The sequence below is a fragment of the Branchiostoma belcheri genome, unplaced genomic scaffold (genome assembly GCF_001625305.1).
Source record: "Branchiostoma belcheri isolate BF01 breed outbred unplaced genomic scaffold, Haploidv18h27 scaffold40, whole genome shotgun sequence".
In the NCBI taxonomy this organism is placed as follows: domain Eukaryota; kingdom Metazoa; phylum Chordata; class Leptocardii; order Amphioxiformes; family Branchiostomatidae; genus Branchiostoma; species Branchiostoma belcheri.
In genome coordinates, this window is record NW_017804021.1 from 149,358 (window position 1) to 176,239 (window position 26,882).

Below are 26,882 nucleotides of genomic sequence, written 5' to 3' on the forward strand. Positions count from 1 at the left end.
AAACATGAGTGACACCAATAACAACATGTCATTTTTGTGCGTCTTTTCAGATTTTATTTCATTATGTGTAATAAGGTGTAATGTAGAAATGCCTCGAATTCAATGAAACTTCGATTTATAATACTTAATAGTCTTTATTCTCATGCTAGTAAAGCTCATTGTTGTTAAAATGACGAGATGGTTTGGGACAGTTGTTCTCACAGTGTTCCATGTAGAGTTTGCACAGTTAACAAATGGAAACAAATTGGTGCTGTAAAACGCGTCAGCTGCTGTGTTGACCACTTTTCAAAGGTCAAACTGTCAGACAAGAAAGGAGGAAACGTGGAGCAGGTAACGCTACCTTACATTTCTCCAGAGTTTTGTATTATAGTGTTGCGTAGTGAGGCCATGTTACGTTTATTTCTGCCATCTAAACCTTTGTAACATCTGCAACAATATATTTTGTCACAAATTGCACTCTTATCATAGATCGTTGATCATGATAGCTAAAATAACTATGATCATAGACCTGTTTTGTCAAGTCCTACAGCAATTGGAAACAATTCTCTGTACAATTAGAGAGGTAATTATGAAGCAACATTAAAGAATTAGGTATAGAACGTATGGAGATGTCTTGTTGGGTAGACAGACCTGGAAATGTCGTAAGATACAATGGGAGAACATTGGGTAAACATGTTAATGCAGTTGTTTTGCTGGTGCTATCTTAGTTGATAAATGGACAATTGAAGTAATCTTTAGAAAGTAAGAAAGAAGTAATCTTAAATAAACGTTAGAAAGTCTTCAAGACGCGTGACAGTTGTATACCATAGCTCAATGAGGCCTTTGTCACTGCCAGACTATTGGTAAATTCCAGACTTGACTCGTCATGACTTATTTTAAGACACGACTCCTTCCTTCTAAAGACAAAGCCCATTACTGTGTACATGTAGCTGTGGGCAGGACCTAAAGGGGGTGTTTCAGGGGCGGTGTCCTGCCTTGAAAGATTAATGTTCCGCATGTTTTGTTCGCCACGGACTCGGTCCTGTAGCTATGGGACATTTTGTTGACACAGTGGCGGACCAGCATGGCGCACCACGCCGCGTGCGTCGTACCGTATGGTACCCAGGGGTGCCAGAGTATACAGTGCAATTTTACGGAATACATTGAAATTTTACGGAATATAGTGAAATTTTACTACTATACAGAATGCAGCACAATGGTATTAGTATACAGTGCAATTTTACGGAATCACTGTGCAATCGTATTCGTATACGGTGCAATTTTACCAGTATACAGTGCAATTTTACTAGTAAATTGCACTATGTACTAATACGATTGCATTGTATTCCGCAAAATTGCACTGTATACAAACACGATTTCACTGTATTCCGTAAAATTGCACTGTATACTAATGAGATTATACTGCATTCCATAAAATTGCACTGTATTCCGTAAAATTGCACTCTGGCACCCCTGGGTACGCGTGCAGGCATGTTGGATTATACTCCCCCTCCCCTTTCTAGACGCCACCAGGCTTCTGAAGCGGGTCGAAAATCGCCAAATAGAAAGATAACATGCCAGGAAAGACAGCATATTGGGGGGCCTCAAATACTCTTTTTGTGGACCAACTCCCCTGGCAAGTTATCCGCCTATTTGGCCAATTTTTACTCTTTATTGCCGCTTCAGCTGAAGCCTGGTATTAAAGAGCTGCCCACTTTTCTTTAGAGGAACGATTCTTTAACGTTTTGTGTTTGGTTGCTTGTTCCTTGTGTAAAAATCTGATTTTCATATCTTGCATAATATCTAAATTATGAAATCAAACGCAAACGTTTGGTCAATCGCTGTCTAAACAAATAGATTTTGGTCAATCGCCGTCTAGTGCAGAGGGTGCTCTTTTTGCTCCTGGGAGCACGTCGTCAGAACGTTCTGCGCCTGCGCGAAGCCCATAATGCATTGCGCACAGCCCTTCAGCATAACATTTCGTCTCGTTTAAGGTCGTGTTCGTGTATTAAAGGATGACATCCCGCCTATAATTTTCAAATGCTGTGTCCGAAAAGATATCGTCTGTGACGGGCAAAATTCTTATGCAACGTTGACAAAACATCCAACGGATACCGTGAAAAATCCAGATGGCGGTCTACCGACGTGATCATGATCTTCTAGGCATTTAATTGCTGACGTGTATCATGAAATTCCAATTTACTTGTTTGCAGTTTCCTATCGCATTGGTGTGTTTGTACAAACAGCTTGTATAACGTCAACATTTGACTAAGAACCGTACGATGTTTGAACAACAAGACGCGCTAACTTTCTCTGCTCTGACTGCAAGGCGCAAAGTCCGGGTTATGTAACACGTACCCAAGGTCATTCAGGGCGTCTACAGAACTTTTTTTACAGACTACAGAACTTTTTTTACAGTCTACAGATTTTTGCCTTCGACGACAAGGCTATGAAATCGTTTTGGCACTGTTTGGCAGATTATGCACGATAAATTTTGAAGGCATGGCCCGAGGTTCACGATTTTTGGCAGGCAGGTTGTCTTAGTGATGGGCTCTGTCAAGGCCAAAAATGGGCTTCGTGGGGGATTCTTACGTGACAGGAGCTGACCTTTTGTGTTTGCGTTTTTTGTTGTACTCCAGATAAAACGTTGCATAAGAAATTTGCCCGTTGTAGACGATATCCTTTGCGACAATTGACGAAATGTCTGCCTTAAATACGCCTAACACGGCACGGCCTTAAACGAGATATTCTGCCATAGTGCTATGCACCATACATTACGGGTTTTGTGCAGGCGCAGTTTTAAAAAATACTGCCGACGTGCTAGCTCATCCAGGCTGCTCTGTTCAACCAGTATATACCGTTGTGCACTGAAGTTAGTTGTTTCCTTTTAGCGATGCTTTATATACTTTGAACATATTTTTCCTATCTAGTCTCGTAAGTGTAATTACCTTCTATCATGAATGTTCATCTGTCTTGGTAGTTACATGTTTTAAGTTAAAACTTTTGGTCCAACACAAAAAAAGTCTACCAGATAACTTTGACCCAGTGTTGACGTTACACTTCAAAGAAGCCACGTGACAAGCCTCACTGGGTCAGTGTACTGAGGAAGACCAGAGTGACTGGTCGAAAGCTCTTGGTAAGGGGGCTTTTTTTGTGTTGAACCAAAAGTTTTTACTTTAAACATGTAATTACCTTGGGTTTTTTTTTTCAGAACATACTGACAGTGACACACAGCTATGGATTGGCCCATATTGGCTCTTCTGACAATTGTCCTTACCCCCTTGGGGACGGCGCAGCCCCGTGTTGACGTCACCAAGCGGTTCGACTGTTATCCCGAGGCGTTCAACAGGCCCCTTACGGAGGGCGACTGTACGGCCAGGGGGTGTCTGTGGGCGGAAACACACTACCCAAGGGAGCCGAAGTGCATCTATGGCAACAACTACGGCTACGCCATGGTTGCTGGGAGTAGGGAGGAAACGTCAGCCGGTTTCAGGGTAAGGTTGAACAGGAACAACCTGCCCCCGAAGTACAGCAGTTCCCCGGATGTGCAGGAGGTGACGCTCGATGTCGAGATGCTGTCCGACAACGTGCTCCGATTTAAGGTGAGACGGACAATTCCAATGTATGGGTTCCCGATCAGATTGGTCGTAGAATCGTCGTACGAAAGTCGTATGGTCGTCGTGCGACCGTCGTATTTGATATGCAGTAGAAACTTTTAAATACCGCCTCCTTTTGAATCCTGTCGGTATTACAGATGATTATATCTTTTACATCCCAACCCCACCAGATAGCAAATCACATGGACGCACACGTAACATGAATTGCATGCATGAAAGTAATGTTAGTATTGATGTCTTTTTAGTTTTATGACGCATCCACGGCGCGGTACGAGGTCCCTGTCCCGGTAAACAGGCCCGGCACGCCCGCTACTAACCCCGCCTATGCCGTGGAGCTCGTCACTGAAGACGGGAAACCTTTCGGCATCAGGGTAACCAGAACAGCTACAGGAACCATTCTGTGAGTGTCTCAACAGTTATTTTTCTGTCGCCATCTTTTGATATCTCATTGAAAATTTCAGTGCTGGAATGAGTAAATATTGGCCAAATAGTTAGACAGATAGCATGCCAAGGGAGTTGGTCCGCTAAAGAAGCACATTTGCCGCACCCCTTTTGCGGATCAACTCCCCTGGATTGATGTTACATGTCTACTTGGCCGATTTCTGCTCTTTTCAGCCGCTTTTAAAGCCTGACAGAGGCTGATGCCTGGAGGCAAAATCGTTTTTCTAGCTGGCCGTTTCCGTTACGTCTTTGAGAACAATTTGAATTGGTTTCAGCTGGGACTCCTCTGTTGGCGGTTTCACCTTCTCGGACCAGTTCCTGCAGATCTCCACCCTGCTGCCGTCCCGGTACGTGTACGGCTTCGGCGAGCACGAGCACGCCACCTACCGGCACAGCATGGATTACAGGACGTGGGGCATGTTCTCGCGAGATCAGCCACCCGGCCCGGTGAGTGATAGAACCTTCCATACCTTTGTAGGAAAATATGGTTTAGTCTAGCTACTAGTATTTGATTACCCTACGTCACACAGCAAGAAAATAGCTCTCATCACGACTCTGTGAGTTTAAACATTGAAAACAGCTGATAGGAGGCACAATACTGTTTTCAAAATGTTTAATTATGCTGTCATGAAAGTTCAGCTTTGTTGGTAGTTAGTATGGAATCTTATATCCATTGCAGCATCTTTCTGGAAAACCTCCACACTCCGATACTGTCATATATCATTCGTCAAAACGCAACAGTTTTCATACACCCGACACTGATGTAATACGACGTCGAAGTGGCAAATATACGTTCGAATTTACGTGTTTAAAGTTAAACCTTTTGTTCCAACATAGGGAATTGTTCTCATCTAGAGCTTTTGACTTCTCCGGTCTTCTTCAATAAACTGCCCCAGTGAGACTTGTCGAAAGCTCTAGGTGAGAACAATCTCTTGTGTTGGAAGAAAAGTTTTTACTTTAAACATGTTTAGTTATGAGATATCAAAACTGACATTTTATCTATCCATAGCCCGGTGATGACGGCACCCCGCCCAACCTGTACGGCGTCCATCCCTACCACATGTGTGTGGAGGATGACGGGAACGCACACAGCGTCCTCCTGCTCAACAGCAATGCAATGGGTACGTTTGGTGTGTTTCATGGATTTATTGACTGAAGAATGGTCATTATTATTAGGCCTGGCAACGTCTTTGACGATTGACACGGGGTTCTGTGCAATGTATCTATTTATCTAGAGCTATCCAACACGTCGGCAAGGTTAGACATCCAGGTAGATCAAGCAACATGATAAATTCCTTGAAGAGTTAGATATTTCAGGTAGCATCCTACTGTGCTGATTCTCAGCCACAGATCAAAGATACTGGATGCTATCTGAAACGTTTCACTTCTCAGAGAATTTATCCAGTTACTTGATTTGTTTTGTATTCCGCAAGTAATAGATAACTCAGAGATCCTGCTACTTTGACAAAGAGGTAATAAAACTTGTCAAGTACCTTTCTCGTTGTTTTTTCACCAGACGTGACCCTGCAGCCTGAGCCTGCCCTGACATACCGGACTATCGGCGGCGTGCTGGACTTCTACATGTTCCTGGGACCCAGTCCGGAGGAGGTCACTCAACAGTACACACAGGTAATGTCACGCCAATGTTTACCTCTTATGAGGTAAACAAACGAACAAAGAAACAAGAGTTCCACGATCTCATACCTTCGCCAAATGATGTTAACCCTTGCGGGTGACGAATTATACAATTTTAATCATTGATTTTGTAAATAAGAGCCTCATTTGTATGGAATATATCAGTTGATCATATTCTCCATCCAATGACAGCCTTATCATAACAAAAAGGCTATTATAGCACTTCCTCATAAATTATGCAAATCAGGTCAAAATTTGAATAAATTATATTTATTGATGTTCACCTTCACTTAACTTCCAAATGTGGCAAGTATGAAATTCGGGGTGCGGCAGTTACAACTATGGAATTATAAGAATTTGCCATTAATTATGCAAATTAGGTCCTCATTTACATAATCTATATCCTCAGATGTTTTTCTCGTTCTCAAGTAGATGTCACAAGTGTTTCATAGTTCTATTATCGAACAAAGCAGATTTATAGAATTTCCTCATTAATTATGCAAATTAGCTCCTGATTTGCATAATTGCCATCTGATTATGTCAAGCATCACTTCAACTTCCTACATACCAAAAATCACGACAATACGTCAACCGGTTCTTGAGTTATCGTCCTTCAAATTTTTTTCAACAAATGCTCCTGCAGTTCCAGAACAAGGCGCTAGGGGACCCAAACTCATGTCACTTCTTCCCTACCCCAAGAGCTATCTACCAACCAAAATTCGTCACCCTAGCATGTCCAGAACACGAGATATCAAAACCGGAAGTTCAGCTGCAGTACCTAGGAAAGCCGCAAGGGGTCCCAAAATCTAATCATTTCTAGGTCTCATGAAGACCTACCCACCTACCAAGTTTCATTCCAATCCATCCACTGCTTCTCGAGTTATCTTGCTAAACCACACACACACACACACACATACCCACAGACAAACGCTACTGAAAACATAACCTTCTTGGCGAAGGTAACAAATGAGTAAACAGATCCCCAGTGCACAACAAATGATCAGTTAGTGAAAAGGAAGGTGGAACTGCAAATGGTCATGTAGATCATCTAGAAGTACATCCGCACAATAAATAAACAGACAGGCAGACAGACAGATAGACAGACATGACATGTTTACAGACAGGCAGACAGACATGTTTACAGACAGGCAGACAGACAGACATGTTTACAGACAGGCAGGCTAACATGCTAGCAGACAGGCAGGCAGACAGACAGGCCGACAGACATGTTAACAGACAGGCAGACAGATAGGTAAACAGACAGACGGGTAGACAGATAGACAGACAGACAGGCAGACAGGCAGGCCGACAGACATACACACGGACAGACAGACGGAGGCGTTTCCGTCCCTTTCACTGCCTTTTCCCTCCACAGCTCATTGGCCGTCCGTTCATGCCGCCATATTGGTCCCTGGGTTTCCAGCTGTGTCGCTATGGTTACAACAGTCTGGACAGGATGAAGCAGATTTACGATGAAAACCGACAGCATGACATCCCGCAGGTACGTACTATTACAGGAAAGATACAGCCACTTATAAACCATAAAATGAACATTTCCTTTATGACTGGACAATTACTCAATCTCCAACAAGATTTTAGAAAATCGCACATTGTAATGTTTGATTCCTTGTTCTTTATCTTCGCAGCACGGACTGGAAAATAGTAAAATTTTACCAAATAGGGAGTGGACACCAAGTAAGGGGAGTTTTGCAAAAACATTGACTTAATTTTAAAGGGGAAATGCTACCGTTACCGCAACCCAACTAGATTTGCAGAACCTTAATTTCCATACCCCCTTAGGAATCGCTAGTGGAGTCTACCTTATTCCATGGCAGTACCACTTGCAATTCTTTGCATTCTTAAATACTTGTTTATCCAGGATATTCAGTACGGAGACATTGACTACATGGATCGGCAGATCGACTTCACCATAGACCAGCAGAACTTCCCAGGTATGAACGACTGGGTACAGTCCATCCGGCGGGACGGCACCTACTACATCACCATCCTGGTAAGGGCTTGGTAACTTAAATATGTCGTACGCAAACGTAGGGCATTCTGGGGATAGTCGCAAATATATCGTACAAAATACGTTTGTCTCACACCGACTATGTCCTTGGTGCTGAACGCTATCACAACAAGTGTTAGTGTAGCTATGGTCGAATGTGACCGGCCCTGTCCTTGGTGCTGAAGGCTATCACAACTGTTCATAGTTAACGACGAACGCGACCGTAACAGCCCCTTTTTATACGTTTTTGCGTTTTGTGTGTTTTGCTGTCTTTTATCTAAACATAACTAACTTAAACTCTTCTTTGCAACGTACGTCAGGATCCCTTTATCAGTGCAAACGAGACCGACTATCTCCCGTACACCAGGGGGACAGACATGGACGTCTGGATCAAGGACGGAGACAACCCCGGCCAGATCATGTTTGGCAAGGTAAACGTGACACCTTTATCTAACATGGCGTCCAGTCTACCGCAGTTCGAGCGGGCTCTCTTCCCCACCTCCCATCTCTACTTGGCTCCCAGCTCTACTTGTCTACCGGGGGAACTTCACCAGGCCCGAAGACAAAACTACGATGATCGACTGGGCACAAGGCTACCTTTCTCCAGTCTTGACTTTATTGATAGATCTGCAATAATAAAGTCTTGTTGTAGAATTAGGAAGTCGTAGATGAAGATCCAGATAGACTTTTACACAAAAAATAGATAAATGAACGAATTTATAAAGACTCGAAGTATTTAAGAACGATTTCCCTACAATGTTGACCAAACATCCAACCAAAACCGAGAAAAATCTGGGTTTCAAATTTTCGCAGGCGCGTTACGTCCTATGCTGACATGCCATGGATATGTCTCGTTTGTCGTGTTCTAGGTGTGGCCGTATCTACCTAACATCACCATGGATCCAAACGCTCCTTGGGAGACTGTAGTTGGGGTGAGTATACTGTATATCAGATGCAGAGTAGAACAACAAAGAGGATGCGGAAATGGTCTGTTGTTTTCGAAAAAAAGCTATAGTTGTACCGATATAAAGCATTTCTTTTCTAGCGAATGCTTATTTTGCTAACCGTGCGTTTTTAAGTAGGTACAATTAGAATTCAGATTCCACCAATCTTTTACATATGTTCATTGTCTGAGCTGAACAAAGACCCAAGGGTTTTTGCGTAATGTTGATCATCGTAGCAAGTTTAGTTGATTCTGCGGTACATTATACATCACTCAGGAGTACGCAGCGCACACAGCCTTTCCTGACTTCCTGCTGAACAGTACCAAACAGTGGTGGGTGGACGAGATACAGAAATTCTACACCGAAAAACTTCAGTTTGACGGGCTGTGGATCGTGAGTCACTCTTAGTCATGGCATTTATTTTTGTTAGAATTTGTGTTACATCAAGTATCCATTCCATCCCCGAGTGCCTTTTTGATAATTTGTATTCTTTGATATAAATGAAGACATGAGTACTCCACTAACAAATAAATACTTCAAAAAAATAAACTATCTAGTAAAATATTGTAGGGCAGTAAGGGCATCAAAACAGTTTCGCGCCTACGGGTGGTATTCTACCCTATATTTTAACTTCTGGTATCACTGGCGAATCACAAGGTTGAATGTAATACTGTTGGAATGAACATTCTATTACCCTAAGGACATGAACGAACCAGCAAACTTCATCCTGGGCTCAGTCAATGGCTGTAGCAACAACAAGTGGGACCAGGCGCCCTACAAACCTAGTAAGGAAATAATTACATTTCACTTCATATTGTATTATTAGTTTGTCCGCTCTTTTCTACGCATATCTATTCCCGTGTCATTTTTCCTCCTTCCAACATTGTCCAAACCGTTCTTTCTTAAGTATAAGAAATTCTTAAGTACAGACAGCTAACGAAGCTTGTTTGTGTTGATCAGGGTTCTGGGGAGCTGTCCTTGCCGACAAGACCATCTGCATGAACTCTCAGCAAGGCGGGACTGTGCACTACAACACCCACAGTCTGTACGGATGGAGCCATTCAGTACCGTCACAGAGGTATGCACAGTGAGAGAGAGAGACAGACAGACAGACAGACAGAGAGGGAGAGAGAGACAGAGAGAGACAGAGAGAGATGGAGAGAGAGAGATGGAGAGAGAGAGAAAGAAAGAAAGAGGGAGAGAGGGAGTGAAAGAGTGAAAGAGAGAGCAATGTATAAGCCTACGAATTCCATGTCGTTGACAAGAGATGCCAAGATGGGAATAGCTGGTTAAGTAGCGTGAGAGTGATGACGATGTTTGACTCATAAAACAATCACAAGGCAGGAACTCTTCTGTGTAGAAGTTATTCTACCCATCTAGCTAGCTATCTAGCTACCTATAAAGAAAGGGTACAATGCCGTAAGATATTGTACTTATCTGTTGTGTTCCAGAGCCATGCGGCAGGCCACGGGGAAACGCAGTGTCATCATCTCCCGCTCCACGTACCCTGGGAGCGGCGTGTACACCGGCCACTGGCTGGGAGACAACACCAGTAAATGGCCGCATCTCCACACCTCCATCATAGGTAAATGAATGGCAAATTCACATTCCTTCAAAGGCCGTCACACGATTTCGACGAATTTTCAAGCTACGTATACCCGGGGTGCCATCCGATTTGTAACGGGGTTCGGCTTGCGCTGGGTGGCCCGAAATAATCTTTTCAGAATTACGTGGGCATTTCCCAAACTTTTGTTGTTAGAGATGTTGTCTGTAACTGTTTGCCATATGAAAGCTCGTGTTTTTTTCTCTTCCAGGCATGTTCGAATTCAACCTGTTTGGAATTCCATACGTAAGTATGATATGTATTGTTTAAGTTCAATGTGAGGTGTCCTATTGAAGTAACCAATCACTGCCACGGCAGTTAGCAGGTAAACAGTAATTTGAACTGGATTTTCTTTCTTTCCTTCCTTTCCATGCTTTATTCCTCCACTAAGAGAGCAGGATAACATGACATTTGCAACGTTGACAAAACATCCAACACAAGTCGTGAAAAATCCGGGTTTTGCGCAGGCACATAAGGTTCTGCCGACGCTAGACACAAACGCTTTCTTTCTTTGTTTCCTTCTACTTCTTTCACTTAAATCTCTACTCTATGAGTTATAAGAATACAATTCCTTCATTCTTTTCTTCTTCATGTTTTGTCTCCTCTCCAGGTTGGTGCGGATATCTGTGGCTATTTCAATGACGTGACTCCAGACATGTGCCAGCGGTGGATGCAGCTCGGAGCCTTCTATCCTTTCAGTAGGAACCACAACGGGAAGGGCTATCGGGTCAGTTCAAACTTCGGTCATCTTAAAAGGGCATTATATGTAACATTGAAAATGAAAATATGTGAGGATCATTATTTTTATCGAAGAAAAACATATTGTTTTTGCTCTGTTTCTTCTTCCGTTCCAAACACTGACATCTGACCTGGTCAATGGCCTGAACCAGACCGTCTCTCACTGGTGTTGGGTTACATAATGTTGCAATTTTATAGCAGGAGGGATTTAGACTCCTGTCACCACATATATGAATGTGTTTGAGTAAGAAATAACAGAGCAGACCATATGCGAATGTAAACATTATACATTTGCTTTGCAAATGTTACCTTTGTAGTTAGCATTGTGTCTTATGTTGAAGTTTTGTTAGCCTACATCTGTAGAAGGAACGTTTGAAGAATGTTTGGTGTTCTAAATTTGGGTTTAATTCTTTTCCTTAACGATTTACAAGCACGGTTGTTTGATGTTATGCTTTATAAAATAATCCTCCCTAAGTGCAGAAACTTATATTCTGATAGCGGCAAGACCCTGCTGCGTGGGACGGGCAGATCGCAGCAGCGTCCCGGGCGGTGCTGCTGACCCGTTACCGCCTGCTGCCGTACCTCTACACGCTGTTCCACCACGCTCACACCGCCGGCTCAACCGTCGTGAGGCCGCTCATGCACGAGTAAGGCACTCTTGAATTAATAAATTTACCGTCGATGAATGTTAGACATCCAGGCAATGAGATACGCAAGAAAACTGTTACTCACGCCACTGGATACATATAGAAAACTGTCTGACGTTTCACTTAGAATCCGTTTTGTAGTGGATGCAACTGATTGACAGTCACTGACGAAAAGTAGTGGATGCTACTTGAAACTTCTGAAAGTTATCGATTTCGAATTCTATCCAGTTGTTTAACTAACTTTTCTTGAGACAGCGAAGCTCCTTGCAAATGTTTGCAAATGCACGAACACTAACTGCAAGTAAAAATCGCGTAGAACAATACAACATCAAAGAATGATATAATGACTCTCATTAAAATGCTAACTCTAAATGTTAAGTCAGTGTTTGGATTGACTCTTTTCTGTAATATGTGGTCCCTGTGATTCAAAGAGGAGAGTAGTTTCCATTTTGTCTGTACCTAAACTTTTTAAGACCACGTATAGGGTACAGTTGAATAGTTGCCACTTTGCTCCAACGACCTATAACTTATTGCTCCAATCTACAGGTTTATCGATGACAAGCTAACATGGACAGTTGACAGACAGTTCCTGTGGGGACCGGGACTCCTCATCTCACCTGTACTGGACGAGGTAACAAGTATTCTGTCTGCGTGTGTTTATTTGTTTGTTTGTTTATTTATTCACGCATCAGTAGTGGAGATATGTATATATATGTATATTCATGTTTTTATTATTAGTGACTATTTTGAAGCAACACCAACGTCGCCATTTGGATAATTTTGTGCTGGAGAGGTCACTGCAAAAAACACGAAAATAGAACAATCGCTAATTTGAATGCTTTGTTCTTCAGCACGAGTAACTGTTGTGTGATGTTGTCCGTACAGGGCGCCCTAGACGTGACTGCGTATGTCCCCAAAGCCAGGTGGTACGACTACTATACGGTAAGTAATATCACAATCCAGTCTACATGCTTCGATATGTTAGTGCTCACACGTGGGTGGGGAATTCCCTAACCATAGACCACAAAAGGTCAGACACTGGAAGTTAGGTCCATAAGCTGGTCGGGAGCCAGCAGGAACTGTTGCCCTGGAGTCTGTTTGTTTGTTTGTTTGTTTGTTTGTTTTTGCATAACCAGTAAACCGCCTTTATAGGCGTAATGCACCAGTTTTGTACATGTAGGCACAAGCTGCGTAAGACCGAACTATATGGTTTGAACCACTCACACCAGGAAGGACCCCCACTCTTTTCGATAAGTGGAGGGTTTGCTGGCTGAAAGTGGGAAATAAACGTTAACTCAAGAAATTCACAATAATGAGTAAAATTTGAAAAGGAAATTCCCCAAAACGCATGAAATCGCCTAGTAGTTTTTAGTACCTAGTAGATAAAGTATTTTTTTGTCTATCTTAGGGCGAAGAAGTGGCGGAGACTGGCCGCATGGTAGTCTGGGATTGCGACATGGACTGTATCCCTCTGCACCTGCGCGGTGGTTACGTCATACCTACACAAGAACCTGCCAACACTACTGTGTTCAGGTAAGGCCATGTTGATTTGATTATATGGATGACATTCATCTGGGGATCCCAAAATTGATGCGAGCGTGCGAATGAAAAAATATTCCACAAAAAAGTTGCCTTCTTTTAATATCAAATATACGTGGCCAAAGGCTGACCAAAAGACTAAACACAAAGTATGCTATAGTGAATAATAGACTCTTCATTTTCATTCCTTCAATTTTTTTTCTTTGGCATTCTATGACATTAGTATCGTTTTCCAATATTTGTTTTGCAATTTACGGCATATATATGCTCATTTTGCAGCTGCTTTGTACCATTTACAGTATGGTCGACAACTTGTTTGAAACGGGCGAAAATTCATGGGCGCGCGGAATCGTCATCCATATAATCAAATATGGTCTGAATACAAACTAAGAAGAGAAAGATGGAAAGATCTGCTTGGAGATTATGGTGAACTGCCTGGCAAATGGATACTGCATGTCCACTTTGATACTGTCTTATCAGCCATTCATTCATTCTTTCATCTATCTATTCATTCATTCATTTACCCATTCATTCATTCATTTATTCATTCATCCATTTCTTTAATATTGTCACTGACTTCCTCCCCAGCCGAAGAAACTCCCTTGGCCTGCTGGTTGCGTTGGACGCCGAGGGGAGAGCGGAGGGCAGTCTGTTCTGGGACGATGGGGAAAGCATAGGTGAGTTTATTTACTTGAATCAAGGAGGTTTTTCTTTTGAACCTCCAGTTGCTTGAATCCGTTGCTAGCTTAACAGTTTTAGACCTGAAAGCGATTACATAGCTGTCAACATCAGGATAAATTTTCAAAGCAGAAAACAATTGTGTGCTTGAGTTAAATTGACGAATTCAAGGAACCAATTGCTTGTGTAATTTTCTATACCGCTACGTAATATAGCAACAATATTTTTTTTTCAATTTTTGCTTTGTACTGTCTGTCTTTCTGACAAACGAAAAGCTTATGTCAAAACAAAAAGTCTCTGTCAATTCATGACTTCTTTCTTTCCTTCGTCTGTTTCCCAGACACCTACGAAAACGACCAGTACAGAATGCTGACGTTCTCAGTGGACCAGGTATGTTGTAGTTTTAGCAGTTTTAATGTAGTCAATTGTTGCTGTGAGAGGGTGTTGGCCTGTTGGGTGAAGGATGAAATTAGACTAAAGTTAACTTGATTTATTTTTATAATTTACAGCTTCCAAAAAAAAAGAACTCAAGGCATTTCTCTTTATATATGTTGTACACATTGTATGCTGCAATTAGCCTTCGGGCATGAATAAACTTCCTCGTAGTTATTTATCTATTAGGATTGACAATTAACAAGTGACTGTCCCATTTTCGAGATGTCAAACCTGAGACCAGACTGTAAGGTTTGAACCACTCACATTGGAAAGGTGATGAGGAATGCTTCCACTCACATGCAAGCCATTGAGACATAATTATAGGAATATTTCAATTCAAACCTGCCTCTCGTCTCTTTAAAATTTCCAGGGTGTTTTGAGCATCAGTGTCGACCATGATACCTACTCTCCAACTCCCGAGCTGCATTTCGCCACCGTCAAGGTTATGGGGTCAGAGGGCATACCCGATGACGTCACTGTTGACGGTAACAAACTGTCAGGTTCTTTCATCAAGACAACAGGAGGGGTGGACAATGTGAGTGCTAGGTTTAGCAGAGGCAAATTTAAAGGAAATTTTCTGCTCATTTTTTTAAATGCTGTAAGTTGCATATATCCCCATACATGTAGCATACTCATATCTGACGGCAAACAGTCGCAAGCAATGTTTCGTATCATAGGCTGGCTCTATTTATTGATGGCTCTTCTTACATACATGTAATCTGTTTCAGGACTACTCCAATCGCTTCGAGTAAATTGTCATTGTCAAACAGATTTTTCTTGCACGAATTTCATTCTGTTTTGCCACACTAAAATTGCATTGTGTTCCTTTAACCGCCTTTAAACGCTGGATGTCAGAATATACTCTAAAGTCTCTGCCCCCCCCACTCCCCTATATAGATGTGGTACCTAGAAGACCTGACCCTGGCCATGAACCAGCGTCACACCATCAGCTGGCCCGTACCGGTGGACCCAGCGTCAGGCGCGGTGTCTCCCAGGTCTACCGTGACCCTGATGTTCGCTCTCATCACCACTGTTTTACTGATACTTTAGAAACCAGTGATCTTAACAAATATTAATGGTTTGGCCCAGTCTGGACTGGTTCAGACGCAGGGTCCACACGTGTAATAATGCATTCTGCACTAATGACCCTTTGGCCGGTTCATAAGAATGAATGAATGAACTTTATTGCTCGACAATCGTACATGGTACAATGTGTGACAGTAATACAACAATACTACAAAACTTAACTATCTTATTACATTTCTTACTACAAACTATTATCTAAACAGTATATGCGTTACAATATGGTCATGTATTGATGATATGGTCTCACTTATAAAATAAAGTGTATAGAAATAAGGGAGGATGAACCTTACAGACCCGTCCAGATTGGTTTAAACCTCAGTCTTAGGCCCTTTTCCTACAATGATTAAAGTGTCCGGATCGAGCCGAATTGATTCGCTTTGATCCGGCTTCGATCCTGCTTCTAGCCGGATCGGAGCCGGACGAAGCCAGATCGAGCCGGATCAATTCTAGTAGAATTGGGGCCAGGTGGGAACTGTTTGGGATGCTCTTAATTTCATATATTCGTAGATTGTTTGTCCAAACTTGACTTCTCAAGAGAACAGGAGTTGAACACTATTCGAATTCCTTCTACATCTTGATTCAAGGATCGCCACGAAATAGAGCAAGCTGCAGTATATGTGATGGAGATTCTGACGAGTTCAATCTGTAATGACTGCTAACGTCAAGATTACTAATCCTAAATATTATTGTAGAAAATTGTATGCTATTAACCCTTGTCCTGCTGGCATTCCTGGCACAATATTTTTCAATATTTTCATGTCTTGATTAGATAAAAAAAAAACAAGATTTTTTTGCCCTGCAGTGGCATAGTTACTTCCGCATTCGTTGCGTTTCTCTGCGGTGTAATCCGTTGCACGAGAAATACCCCCAAATCGTACCTATGCAGGGTGCTATATAGATGGTACTGTATGTGCCGCGCAACATATGTTGCGCACAGCAGGACAAGGGTTTTAATAGTCAAGTAGTGACTATATCCAGGTTTCCTAGGAAATATTATGGAGGTAACAGTGTTAAACACGAATAACCATGTAGACTATATAGAGTAATGTAACCATTCTCAGTAATGGGTAGTGGATGCTATCTGAAACGTCTGACTCTATATAAGCTAGATAACTTTCCTGGTTGTTTGATTTATTTTGTACCACAGAAACGTACGCTATTTTATGTAGCAGCTATGTGACATACAATAAAGTTTCACACCAATGACCATTGAATTTTTGTTTGAAGTGTTGTGTGTGTGTGTGTGTGTGTGTGTGTTTGTGTTTGTGTGTGTGTCTGTGTGTGTGTGTGTGTGTGTGTGTGTGTGTGTGTGTGTGTGTGTGTGTTTATTGGAAAGGAAAGAGAGATAAATGTAGACAGACCGATGTGAGATTTGTATATACTTAGCTATACTAGAGGTACGAAAGAGGTACGTTTGGAACCGCCACACAACGTGCACAACAATATAATATTGCCCTATTTAATAGAATAACGTTAATAAAAGGATAGGATGATAACACACGAAGCAAGACGCTATGTCAATAATGTCACCATAATTTATCAATGTGACATGGCTGTGAGCTGATACATTTGTACATGTAGTTGCTTCATTATTAGATGAGATCCTCATATCGGCTTGGAGATTACGGATAAGTGCTCCAAGCAGATGTTGTGGTAACTGTTTTCCGAGTAAGAACCGAGCTTATCTGACGGTCCCATACCCCTTGTAAGCAGGTGGACAGTTGAGTTAGAGGGCAAATGTGCTAAAGACAAACGGATGACATCCAGATATAGCATTAACCTTCTTATAACGTAAAAGATACGATAGACATAAATGTAGGCGGCGCTTCGATGGGCAAGCATGGTATCAAATGGGCTCCTGCCGCGGCGCATACAAATCAGTCTTTTATGTGTCAACTAGTGTTTAAATGTAATTCTGATTGTATGTAAGGGTGTCTGGGCATATCTAGGAAAGCGTTCACTGTCCTTAAGGATTGTTTCTTGTATATTTTTACCATTTACAGGTCGGCACTAAATACCCTATTAGAGCCTAAGCTGCAGTACCGCTCCCGGCCGCACCCAGAAAAGTCCCAAAGGAGACCGTCAAATTGCCAAATTTCGGTCTTTTCGCGAATGGGGAAATGGCCAAAGGCTCGCAAAGGGGTTTTGAATTATTAGACTTTTCTCACCTTGACCTTGAACCTACGACCATATAAAACCGACAAATATGATATGAAAGACATATGAAATTTTCGTGTGTTTATTTCCTTCAAATTTCACTGTCTGGAAAGATATCACATCCAAGTTTTGTGATGCTATACAGCGTACATTGTACTTGATCAAGGGACAAAGTTAAAGGCGAGTAACAATAATGCATGTGAGAAATCACCACCAGTCTAAGTAGAAAAGGGCTTATGAAATTCCTTATTACAAAGAAGAATTTGAGAGCCTGACCTGATCTGTAAACAAGGGACTGCTTTGGGGAATAAATAGAAATACTCAGTAGGGAGAAATTTTTCGCTATATGGAAAATATCATAAGGTGCGCTTTGCTGAACGCTATTTTAGCTATGACTAAAGCGGTATAGACTTTGAGTCACCTTTGACCTATTTTAGTCACCTTTGACCTATTTTACAGTCCCCTTTGACCTATTTTACAGTCACCTTTGACCTATTTTACAGTCCCTTTTGACCTATTTTTCGTGTCACGTGTCTGAAGCAATTGGGTCAGTTTTGAAGAATGAAAATATTATTTAGTAAACAGCAATTTTACAGTCTTTCGCCAGCTTTGATCTAAGATATGGTCGCTTCACTGACAGGCGTGGGTTGTGAGACGGATGACACCTGTGTTGTGAAGACGCTGCAGCTCTTTGAACTCATCCGTTATCTTGTGAGAGTTGGAGGGGAGGGCGTTGTCGTAGTAGTGCTCGGTCAGACGTGTGTTGTTCCTGTCGGAGTGGAAGGGCCAGAAGCCGTACAGGCGCACCTCCTCACACATCTGTGTCGCGACAGTGACCACGAGCAGCCCTGGATAAATCATAAATTAAAGATGAAAGTTAATAAAAACTATCACCATCGACTGAATGCTTATTGTATGTGGTGTTCATGTAAAATAGTAATGTGCGGTATTGCAGTTTTACGCTGTTCCTAAAACTGATTGAATCAAACAAATGATATGTAGATGATGTCAATGTTTTAGGCTCATGCCATGTGTATAAAGAATGCATATGGGCCAGTAGCCCAAGCCGTTGTCACGCATATACAAATATTGCCTCCCGAACACTAGCAGAGCGCACCTCAACCATGATTCGTAGCAAAGTCGGCTGGTCGTCGGTTGGACTTCAGCTACTTTTCGGCTGCCATCTGTATGCGCTTTAAAATGTTTAAAACATTCGGGGGTTGGTCGGGGGCAAGTCAACAGAACACCAGCCAACTATTCGGGAGTAAGTTAGCAGTTTTCGCTGTGTTCGGGGGTGGGGGGCAGATTTGACTAGAATTTACCTCAAACTCGTTTCGATTCGTTATAAAGGTAGGCGTGGCCTGAATCTGGCCAGACTGCACCCGAAACCTGGTCTACTGATGGTTGGGGCAAGATCGGGGGAAGGTCCTGAATGTGTGACAGGGGCTTTATGTACATTGTACCTGTAGACGCCCTTGGAGCCTTCACACCACGTTCTTGCCAGTAGGAATGCGTCGATCTGACGAAGTCAGGATGAGGAAAGATGACCGTGTTCTTGGCGTGACTTTCCCGTAGAACTTCGTGTGCTAAGAAGGCCCGCTTTGCGTTCAGCTCATACAGGAAGGCTTCTATGAAGAGGTAGCTATCCGCGTAGACAGAGAGGTCCCGAAGGAATTTGTCTCTACCCTCTTTCATAGCCTTACGCTTTCTCGGTAATGTAGCCCTTTTTATCATGGAGTTCCCTTTTTTAGACTTTCCGAAATTATCGTACCTAGGTGAAATAAAAGAAGATATCAATAATTAACATTTACAATTATTAATAGAGATCTGATCATGAACAGGGAACAATTAAGCAAATACACTTAAGATGATAGATAAAGAACCTTATATGAAATTAATGTTAACGTTTTTAGCAATATTTTGTACTCGACATCATGCATATGCCATGTGCTGATAGCTATGTTGATATTATTCTTGTTGGAAAGTTGGAAACATAATTATATTAGACATAAATCGTACCTATAGCTGACCATACCAGGATTCATTGTAATAAAATTGGTTCTCTTGCCAACGTCCTCCCAATATATATTGTCCAACGGAGCCGTGTTACACCTACAAAGGAAAACCAAAAGACAACTAGAAAGGTAGAATCTGCAAAGCAAGGCAAATGAATAATATTTACCTTCACCTGGTCTAGCCCAACAATCTACTACTCTATTTATTCTCACTCAAGCACAGTCATAAGTCTGGTGAGCAGCCCCTCTAATTCTGTTATGCTACATTATGTAACGAATACAACACGGTGTATTCCGTATCGCCCGAGGTGCCAGCCCGACCGTGCGTCGGAGGGAGATCCGATGCGCGTGAGGGTTGGGACCGAGGGGCAATACGGAATATCGGTAGAAGGGGTGCGATGATTCTTATCTTACATATTGTATGTCAAAGTTCCTCACCTGAACACAAACTCAGAGGCGTCTATTTCTTCTCCACAGCCGCTTCCTTTAAGTATGCCGCCATTCCCCACTACACTACAGGTGCTGAAGTGCCTGGTCTTAAACGGGCTTTCCTGTGTGACCATTTTAAAACGAGTTGGCGAACTAATTAAGACCATAGCTGCAAGTTGCAAGAATAGTAACCGGCCTATCTATCCAGGCAGCAAGATTATAGTTTGTGTTGCGTTTAATAGTGAATTACATCATAGAATGCATATTATTACTCATACGATTGTATGATGAAACTTACTCCATTATTCCACCATGGCTATGTTTCATACATTCCTTGCGATCACATCCTTGAACCCAGAGCATTTCGGGTCAAAGCCATATAAACCCAATTAAACCCAATATAAAGTGGGAACCCAAACATACAAACTTTTCAAATTAGTGCCACCCAAAACAATACTTCCATCCCAGAAGTAATTCTTAAGCTACCAGAGTGTTCCTTGCTCTTTGAAATATAAGCAAAGCATGCTTTTTTTTAAATATTCATTGATGTTAAGGGAACCAAGATGTAACTGCTTCTTACCCACCTTCGGAAATCGTCTACGATCTTTTGGTTTTATTTTGATTTTCTTGGGTTTTCTAAAATAAGTCCTGAGGACAGAGTTCACAGGTGTGTTCTCTTGCGTGACCAAGAAATTACCGTTGCCAAAGCGACCACTTATTATTTTATTCCTGTGAAATTAAAGAAAGAAGCATACATGCTGGGTCTTGGTTTGAAAATATGACCTTACTAGCATAACAGGAAAGTGGTTGGTTTGTTGTATACTCTTGGGTTTACCTGATATAGAATTTAGACGATTTTAGCCCCGCAAAAATCAAATAAATGACGTCATAATGGCAGAAAAGACCGATCTGAATAGGTTTGAAATAGACCGAAGATACACAGAGGCAATAGCAAGTCTGTTAGATGAAGTTCTAGGGGAAAACAAACATTTTCAACCGCTTTTCACGTGTATTTAACCCCCTCCCCAACATGGCGAATGCTAGATTACGTCATAATCACGTTACTTAAAACCGTCCAATGAAAGGTAACTCTTACCGAAACATATCCGCGGCGGTTTTGTTGTAGACCCATCCAGGTGCTTCTGTTGGTATGGACCGCAAGGCTTCCTGGTCGGCCTGGAACTTTTTCTGAGCAGCTAACTCATTCGGCACGTATTTTTCTTGGACCCGCCGCTCATATTTAGTCAACTTCCTGTGGAGAAAATTCGATTCCTACATGTATGTCAAACCATGATTGTTCACGGATGTGACTATCGATTCAGTGATCCCTTTGCTATGTTTGATAAAGATGGAACTTTGGTATTGTCCGTATTGAATAAAGGAATTCGAAAGCAATTTAATGTCAAGCACACTTTTATATTTTAATGTTTTATATTTTCAGGTTAGCAGAAAGTTCTGTTAATGTCTTCCAATATACGTATATATCCTGATAAATGTCTTCTGATGTTCTCCAATATGCGTACATATCCTGATAAATGTGGCGACGTCCGGCATTTAAGAAATCCACCCTATACAAGCTTAAGATGAGAAAAATTCATGTATGTTGGCTTAAAACTCATGTGTGTTGATAGAACTTATTCTGAAACGGGTTTGGACTGTAATTTCGACAAAAACACCCACATATTCAACTGTTTTTATATTGTGTTTGTCAAGGAATGAACAACACACTGCTGACTTGACGTCACGTTGTTCAGATAAAGCACGTGAGAAATGGATCAGAAGTAACAGAAGATTTGGCCACGGAACCTTTTTTTGTGTGTGTGGAAGAGGGCATGCCCTGCCCAACAGGACATTACAACCATCTCTCAACCGAGACGGGGGCGCCACAAACTTTCTGTTATTTTTTATCCACTGTTCACCGATATCCACGTGTTCTATCTGCATATTAACGTGAAGCCAGAAAATCACTGGATTGCTCATTCGGTGACTAAGAGTGAAGTTGAACAGTCTAGAATTTAGGGTAAGTCCAATTTTTAGTGTTGGATTCAAACTGTTTCAAGATAAAAACTGCCAACTGTACCTGACTATCACGTTTTGTGGCATTATCACGGGTGTGTTTTTTAGTCCTACGGTTGTATTCGTGGTACTGTTGTGTTCTCCACTTTCCAATTCTTTTAGAAGAGAGCTAGGAAAAGAAAGGAAAAAAAGAGAAGTCACTTACATGAACAAAAGAATACTGTAGGGTATTAATTTCGATGTAAGCCCCAATTCGCTTAATCACCGTTTAGGAATCGAGCTCTACATAGAAGAGAGTTACACGTCACCTGTACCTTTATCTTTGAAAAATGTTCCGTTTTTTTTCATTGATCATTTGTAGTGCAAGTGTAAAATATTCTAGTACGTGATAAGTAAGTACTCGTATATATCACACTCCTGCACGTTTGGGTCCGCATTTTAGATACAGCTCCCTGCAAACGGGTATATATTTAAATACAGTGCCCAAATAAATGTTTGAGAAGCGTGTCTTTCTATAGTTCTATTTCTACATATTAATAATAAAGCAAGTAAGAGTTAGGTTCAGGCACGGTTCTGGATAGTGCCCGCGTTTCCAATAATGTAGATTTGCCCGTATTTATAGGGAACCATGTTCATGCGCGTGTTATAAACATGGTTCTGGATACGCGTACGACAGTTCTATAAGGCAGACAAGGTGGTGCACAGTGGATTCCTTACCTGTTGCAGAGTACCGGTAGTTTCCAACGCACCGGCCGCGGATAACCACTAATAACAGTTTCTGACGGGTTAAACAGGAACAAAGGCACCGATACCAAAAACATTAAAAACACGGCCCAGTATCTTCCCTTCATGTCGTTTTGTAGCAAGCTGTAAGGCACAATTTGACGAAAAGATCGAATGTAAACATTTTTGTTGTGGCAGAGTCTATTATAAAGACGTTAGCAAATGAAACTGAAAAGAGACCTGGTACATTTATGAAAATATTTCGAGCTTTTGTGAATGTTTTTATTTGTCTCATTGATTTAGCATTGAGAAATGATATTGTATAATCTATTTTAATTCTTGGTTTTCCAAACTCAAATGACATGTATTTATTGCGCGCAAGTCCTATTCTTTGGCAATGTTTCATTTTATGCAAACTGACTGGAGGGTCTGCGCCATGTTATTAATTGATTGATTGATCGATCTAATATAACATCCACATACCAAATATCATTACAATCCATAAAGGTATTTTAAGTGATGTGTTTACCATATGAGGAAGCACAGACACATACCACACACAGGCGCACGCGCGCGCGCACACACACACACACACACACACACTCACACACACACACACACACACACACACACACACACACACACACACACACCACACACACACACACACTCACACACACACACACACACTCACACACACACACAGAACACACACTAACACACACAGAGGGAGAGAGAGAGACAGACAGACAGACAGACTGACTGACTGACTGAACAAAGAAACACTAGTACTACATCAATTGTATGGAGGTAACACAATGTCAAAAGGCCTGCGGGGAAAATAAGTTGTCGCCCTTCCCAGATAACTTGAATCCAAGAATTTGATACTGAATCTCTTTATTTTAGCGGGAGTTCGCGATGGGAGGGTAAAGTGAGTTTTTGTGTTGTTTGAAGTTCATAGTTGAAACGTTCCTTAGTGCATTAGTACACGGTCGACAATAAAACCACGTATAGAGCGTATATATCTACATGTACGTATACAGGCGCAGAGCACACGTGCACCACCCAACCACACCCAGCCGGATGTTTGCCGTATTTGTTCAGTATTTTGAAGCACGTATGTCTCTTCCGTAAGAGACAGACATTTTTAAAAGACACACAAGACTGGACAACTTTACGCGTAAAGAGTAACTCATTTAACATTAGATCTAAATGTTTGACAGAAGTTCAATATTTAAACAGATACTTGATAAACAAAAACAAAACAAAAACATATGGACGAAGGTGAACATTCACTCGAATAGCCACACAACCAACGCAAGTTAGATATTAATGGTTTCCTACCGTTTACTTGAATACTGAAATTCTTCTCAACTGGACATGTACTTCTTCTGCAGCTCATAAAACTAAAAATACTCGTACCCTGTCTAACAACTCTTGAGGCCTGTAGGGGTAGTAACCAAAAAGACATCGGTTTAGGTAAGGTCCGGTCCTTTAGCACAATATTACCTCAAAGTCATCTTGGCGCTACAACTGAGAAGGGTACCGTTTGTGCAAGGTTAAGTCATTTGGTATCATTTGTGTACACGCTATTCCTTGTATTGATCTCATTTCAAAGGATTGAATAAGACGACTAGCTAATATCAGGATCTCCCCACACTCTACATTGGTAGCTTCTGTATCGGGGTTTCTCTTAACACTGAATTTTTTTCCCACCAAACCCAACCTCTGCCGGCACTCACCCCGGGGTGACTTAGACCCTGTTCAACAACTTCTGTTGACCAAGATGACCCTAGCTAAGGACATTATAATATGTCCTTGCCCTAGCTAATTATGCGAACAAGAGTAGGTCGCCTTGTTTCATTGGATACATACTAGTTACTCAGTGAAGTAACAAAATCAAAATTGACGGAGTCTAAACAGTATCTGTACTTGTATATCTTCGTATACAGCCACAGGACACGCCACCCAACCACACCCAGTCGGATATTTGCGTACATACGATGATAAATAATATAAATGATAAATTCATTGCATTGCGGGACGTATCAGGACTTGTGTATTGTGCCCACGACTGCATATGATATATGGGACTTTCAACATGGCGGACGTTCCTACAGGCGCATAGCCTGGGTACCAAACCTTTGGTCGGCTTGGCGGTAATTTTTCGGCCAGGCCCTTTAACAAGCACAGGCGAGTTATACCACGGTGTATCCTGATGAAATATTGTTCTTTACCTCTAAAACTGCTACGGTCTAAAAATAAACGAATAAAAACAACGTGCATCTTCCGGGGCATACTAGCAGACGACATGCCAAACTACACACCAATGCAGCCAGGGGATAGTGAGTTATAGTTGGGAACACATCGGCCATTTTTCGGCGGTCCGCCATGCCGCGACTACCCTGATCGGAACATCTGCTTGAGAAAACCACACATCCATAACATCGACGGATACATGGCCTGTACCAACATTTCACCAAAATAGGAATTTCGCTAAAATATTAATTACATGACCTATGAAAATCGCTACGGTATAAAAAAAATAACGTGTATCAACTAGACCATACCAGCAGGCAACGTACCAAACTACTCCCTACAGATACAGCTACAGATACTGTTCAGACTCCGTCGATTTTGATTTTGATAGCGTGCGGGGACTGAGGTCCTGATATTAGCTAGTCGTCTTATTCAATCCTTTCAGGCTAATATCAGGACCTCAGTCCCCGCACGCTACATTGGTAGCTTCTGTGGATATATTTACGGTTCAACAACTTCTCATAACCTTAGCTAACTATGCGAACAAAAGGAGGTCGCCTTGTGTCCTTGGAGTTGGATACATACTAGTTACTCCGTGAAGGAGTATCAAAATCGACGGAGTCTGAACAGTATCTGTAGCTGTATCTGTAGGGAGTAGTTTGGTACGTTGCCTTCTGGTATGGTCTAGTTGATACACGTTATTTTTTTATACCGTAGCGATTTTCATAGGTCATGTAATTAATATTTTAGCGAAATCCCTATTTTGGTGAAATGTTGGTACAGGCCATGTATCCGTCGATGTTATGGATGTGTGGTTTTCTCAAGCAGATGTTCCGATCAGGGTAGTCGCGGCATGGCGGACCGCCGAAAAATGGCCGATGTGTTCCCAACTATAACTCACTATCCCCTGGCTGCATTGGTGTGTAGTTTGGCATGTCGTCTGCTAGTATGCCCCGGATGATGCACGTTGTTTTTATTCGTTTATTTTTAGACCGTAGCAGTTTTAGAGGTAAAGAACAATATTTCATCAGGATACACCCCTACTTTTGAGGTGTGGACCAGTCCTAGACATTCCTCCAAGCAGATCTTAGGCGCGCATATAACCTCCGTATTTCGAGCAATTTGACACCCTCAGCCCGACGGGCTGTCATTTCTGTACTAAACGCGGGTCGGAATTTTTCACTCTTTTGGTGGAAAGGGGTGCCGTGCCGCTTATCAATACACTTGATTGATATTTTCTGCGCCCAATTTATTTAGGGGTAAATGAGGCACATCAAAGTACATTTTGAAAAAAGGGGTCATTTTTTTCGTCATTTTTAACCATGGCTGCATGGAAAAAACGAATTTTCCCAGGGTAACGGCTTAGTACTCGAAGAAGCTCAGAACCTAATGTTTCCAAAATTTGAATTTAATTAAAATCGATGCGATAAGTTTATCGATATCTTCGATGGCCCGAACACACCCAGAACGCATATAGAACGTACCATCCCGGCGGTCAGGCGAAAAGGCCACATAACCATCCGCGCGGACGAATACCAGGAAGTCTTAGCTGGACCACCAACATTACGCCACCTATAAAGGCTACAACTAACAGGCTTTTCAGAAAATACAAAGATATGTACACAGATATTACGATTTCAGGGATATCGCGGCCAAAACATACCATACAAAGTCACGTTTCCGGCGATTTACTGCGCACTTACTTAGACTCTGGTCAGAATTAAACTCCGACCCGGAACCTTTTCATCATTTTTGGTGTGTATGTTACTGAGAGAGAGTTGTGCATAATTAACTGCAAATTATGCAAATGAGGACCTAATTTGTATAATTAATGAGAAAATGCTATAATTACAGTGTTTTATATAGTACTACTTTTATACATGTAATCTATTTAATATGTGGCAGGCAGAACATCAATAGATACCAATTATGC

The 26,882-nt window shown here is 41.8% G+C and overlaps 3 protein-coding genes across 3 annotated transcripts; 2 read left to right on the forward strand and 1 right to left on the reverse strand.

The window, feature by feature from the left end:
• Positions 1–271: 271 nt before the first annotated feature.
• LOC109477467 (maltase-glucoamylase, intestinal-like) lies at positions 272–13,884 on the forward strand. The gene is made up of 21 exons (XM_019778750.1): positions 272–330; positions 3,191–3,581; positions 3,842–3,996; positions 4,313–4,484; positions 5,047–5,158; positions 5,554–5,666; positions 7,048–7,173; positions 7,552–7,683; positions 8,001–8,111; positions 8,550–8,612; positions 8,901–9,017; positions 9,325–9,409; positions 9,585–9,702; positions 10,076–10,209; positions 10,439–10,473; positions 10,838–10,954; positions 11,464–11,612; positions 12,159–12,243; positions 12,498–12,554; positions 13,021–13,145; positions 13,740–13,884. The coding sequence occupies exons 2-21, from the start codon at positions 3,216–3,218 to the stop codon at positions 13,882–13,884; spliced, it is 2,517 nt and encodes an 838-aa protein (XP_019634309.1). The 5' UTR covers positions 272–330; positions 3,191–3,215.
• A 286-nt stretch (positions 13,885–14,170) lies between these two features.
• On the forward strand, positions 14,171–16,054 carry LOC109477655. Its single transcript, XM_019778990.1, has 3 exons — positions 14,171–14,219; positions 14,635–14,799; positions 15,162–16,054. The coding sequence occupies exons 1-3, from the start codon at positions 14,196–14,198 to the stop codon at positions 15,312–15,314; spliced, it is 342 nt and encodes a 113-aa protein (XP_019634549.1). The 5' UTR covers positions 14,171–14,195; the 3' UTR covers positions 15,315–16,054.
• Positions 16,055–18,137: 2,083 nt separating this feature from the next.
• LOC109477468 (alpha-2,8-sialyltransferase 8F-like) lies at positions 18,138–20,085 on the reverse strand. The gene is made up of 4 exons (XM_019778751.1): positions 19,961–20,085; positions 19,522–19,619; positions 18,971–19,219; positions 18,138–18,355 (listed from the first exon to the last, which is right to left on the reverse strand). The coding sequence occupies exons 1-4, from the start codon at positions 20,083–20,085 to the stop codon at positions 18,138–18,140; spliced, it is 690 nt and encodes a 229-aa protein (XP_019634310.1).
• Between the last annotated feature and the right edge of the window lie 6,797 nt (positions 20,086–26,882).

Coding starts and splice junctions, on each gene's coding strand:
- LOC109477467 (XM_019778750.1), top strand. CDS start 3,216: ATGGATTGGCCCATATTGGCTCTTCTGACAATTGTCCTTACCCCCTTG. Junction 3,582..3,841: donor ACAACGTGCTCCGATTTAAG/GTGAGACGGACA, acceptor ATGTCTTTTTAG/TTTTATGACGCATCCACGGC. Junction 9,410..9,584: donor CCAGGCGCCCTACAAACCTA/GTAAGGAAATAA, acceptor TGTGTTGATCAG/GGTTCTGGGGAGCTGTCCTT.
- LOC109477655 (XM_019778990.1), top strand. CDS start 14,196: ATGCTGACGTTCTCAGTGGACCAG. Junction 14,220..14,634: donor TGACGTTCTCAGTGGACCAG/GTATGTTGTAGT, acceptor TAAAATTTCCAG/GGTGTTTTGAGCATCAGTGT. Junction 14,800..15,161: donor CAACAGGAGGGGTGGACAAT/GTGAGTGCTAGG, acceptor TCCCCTATATAG/ATGTGGTACCTAGAAGACCT.
- LOC109477468 (XM_019778751.1), bottom strand. CDS start 20,085: ATGGTCACACAGGAAAGCCCGTTTAAGACCAGGCACTTCAGCACCTGT. Junction 19,620..19,960: donor GCCTCTGAGTTTGTGTTCAG/GTGAGGAACTTT, acceptor TTTCCTTTGTAG/GTGTAACACGGCTCCGTTGG. Junction 18,356..18,970: donor GGCTCCAAGGGCGTCTACAG/GTACAATGTACA, acceptor TGATTTATCCAG/GGCTGCTCGTGGTCACTGTC.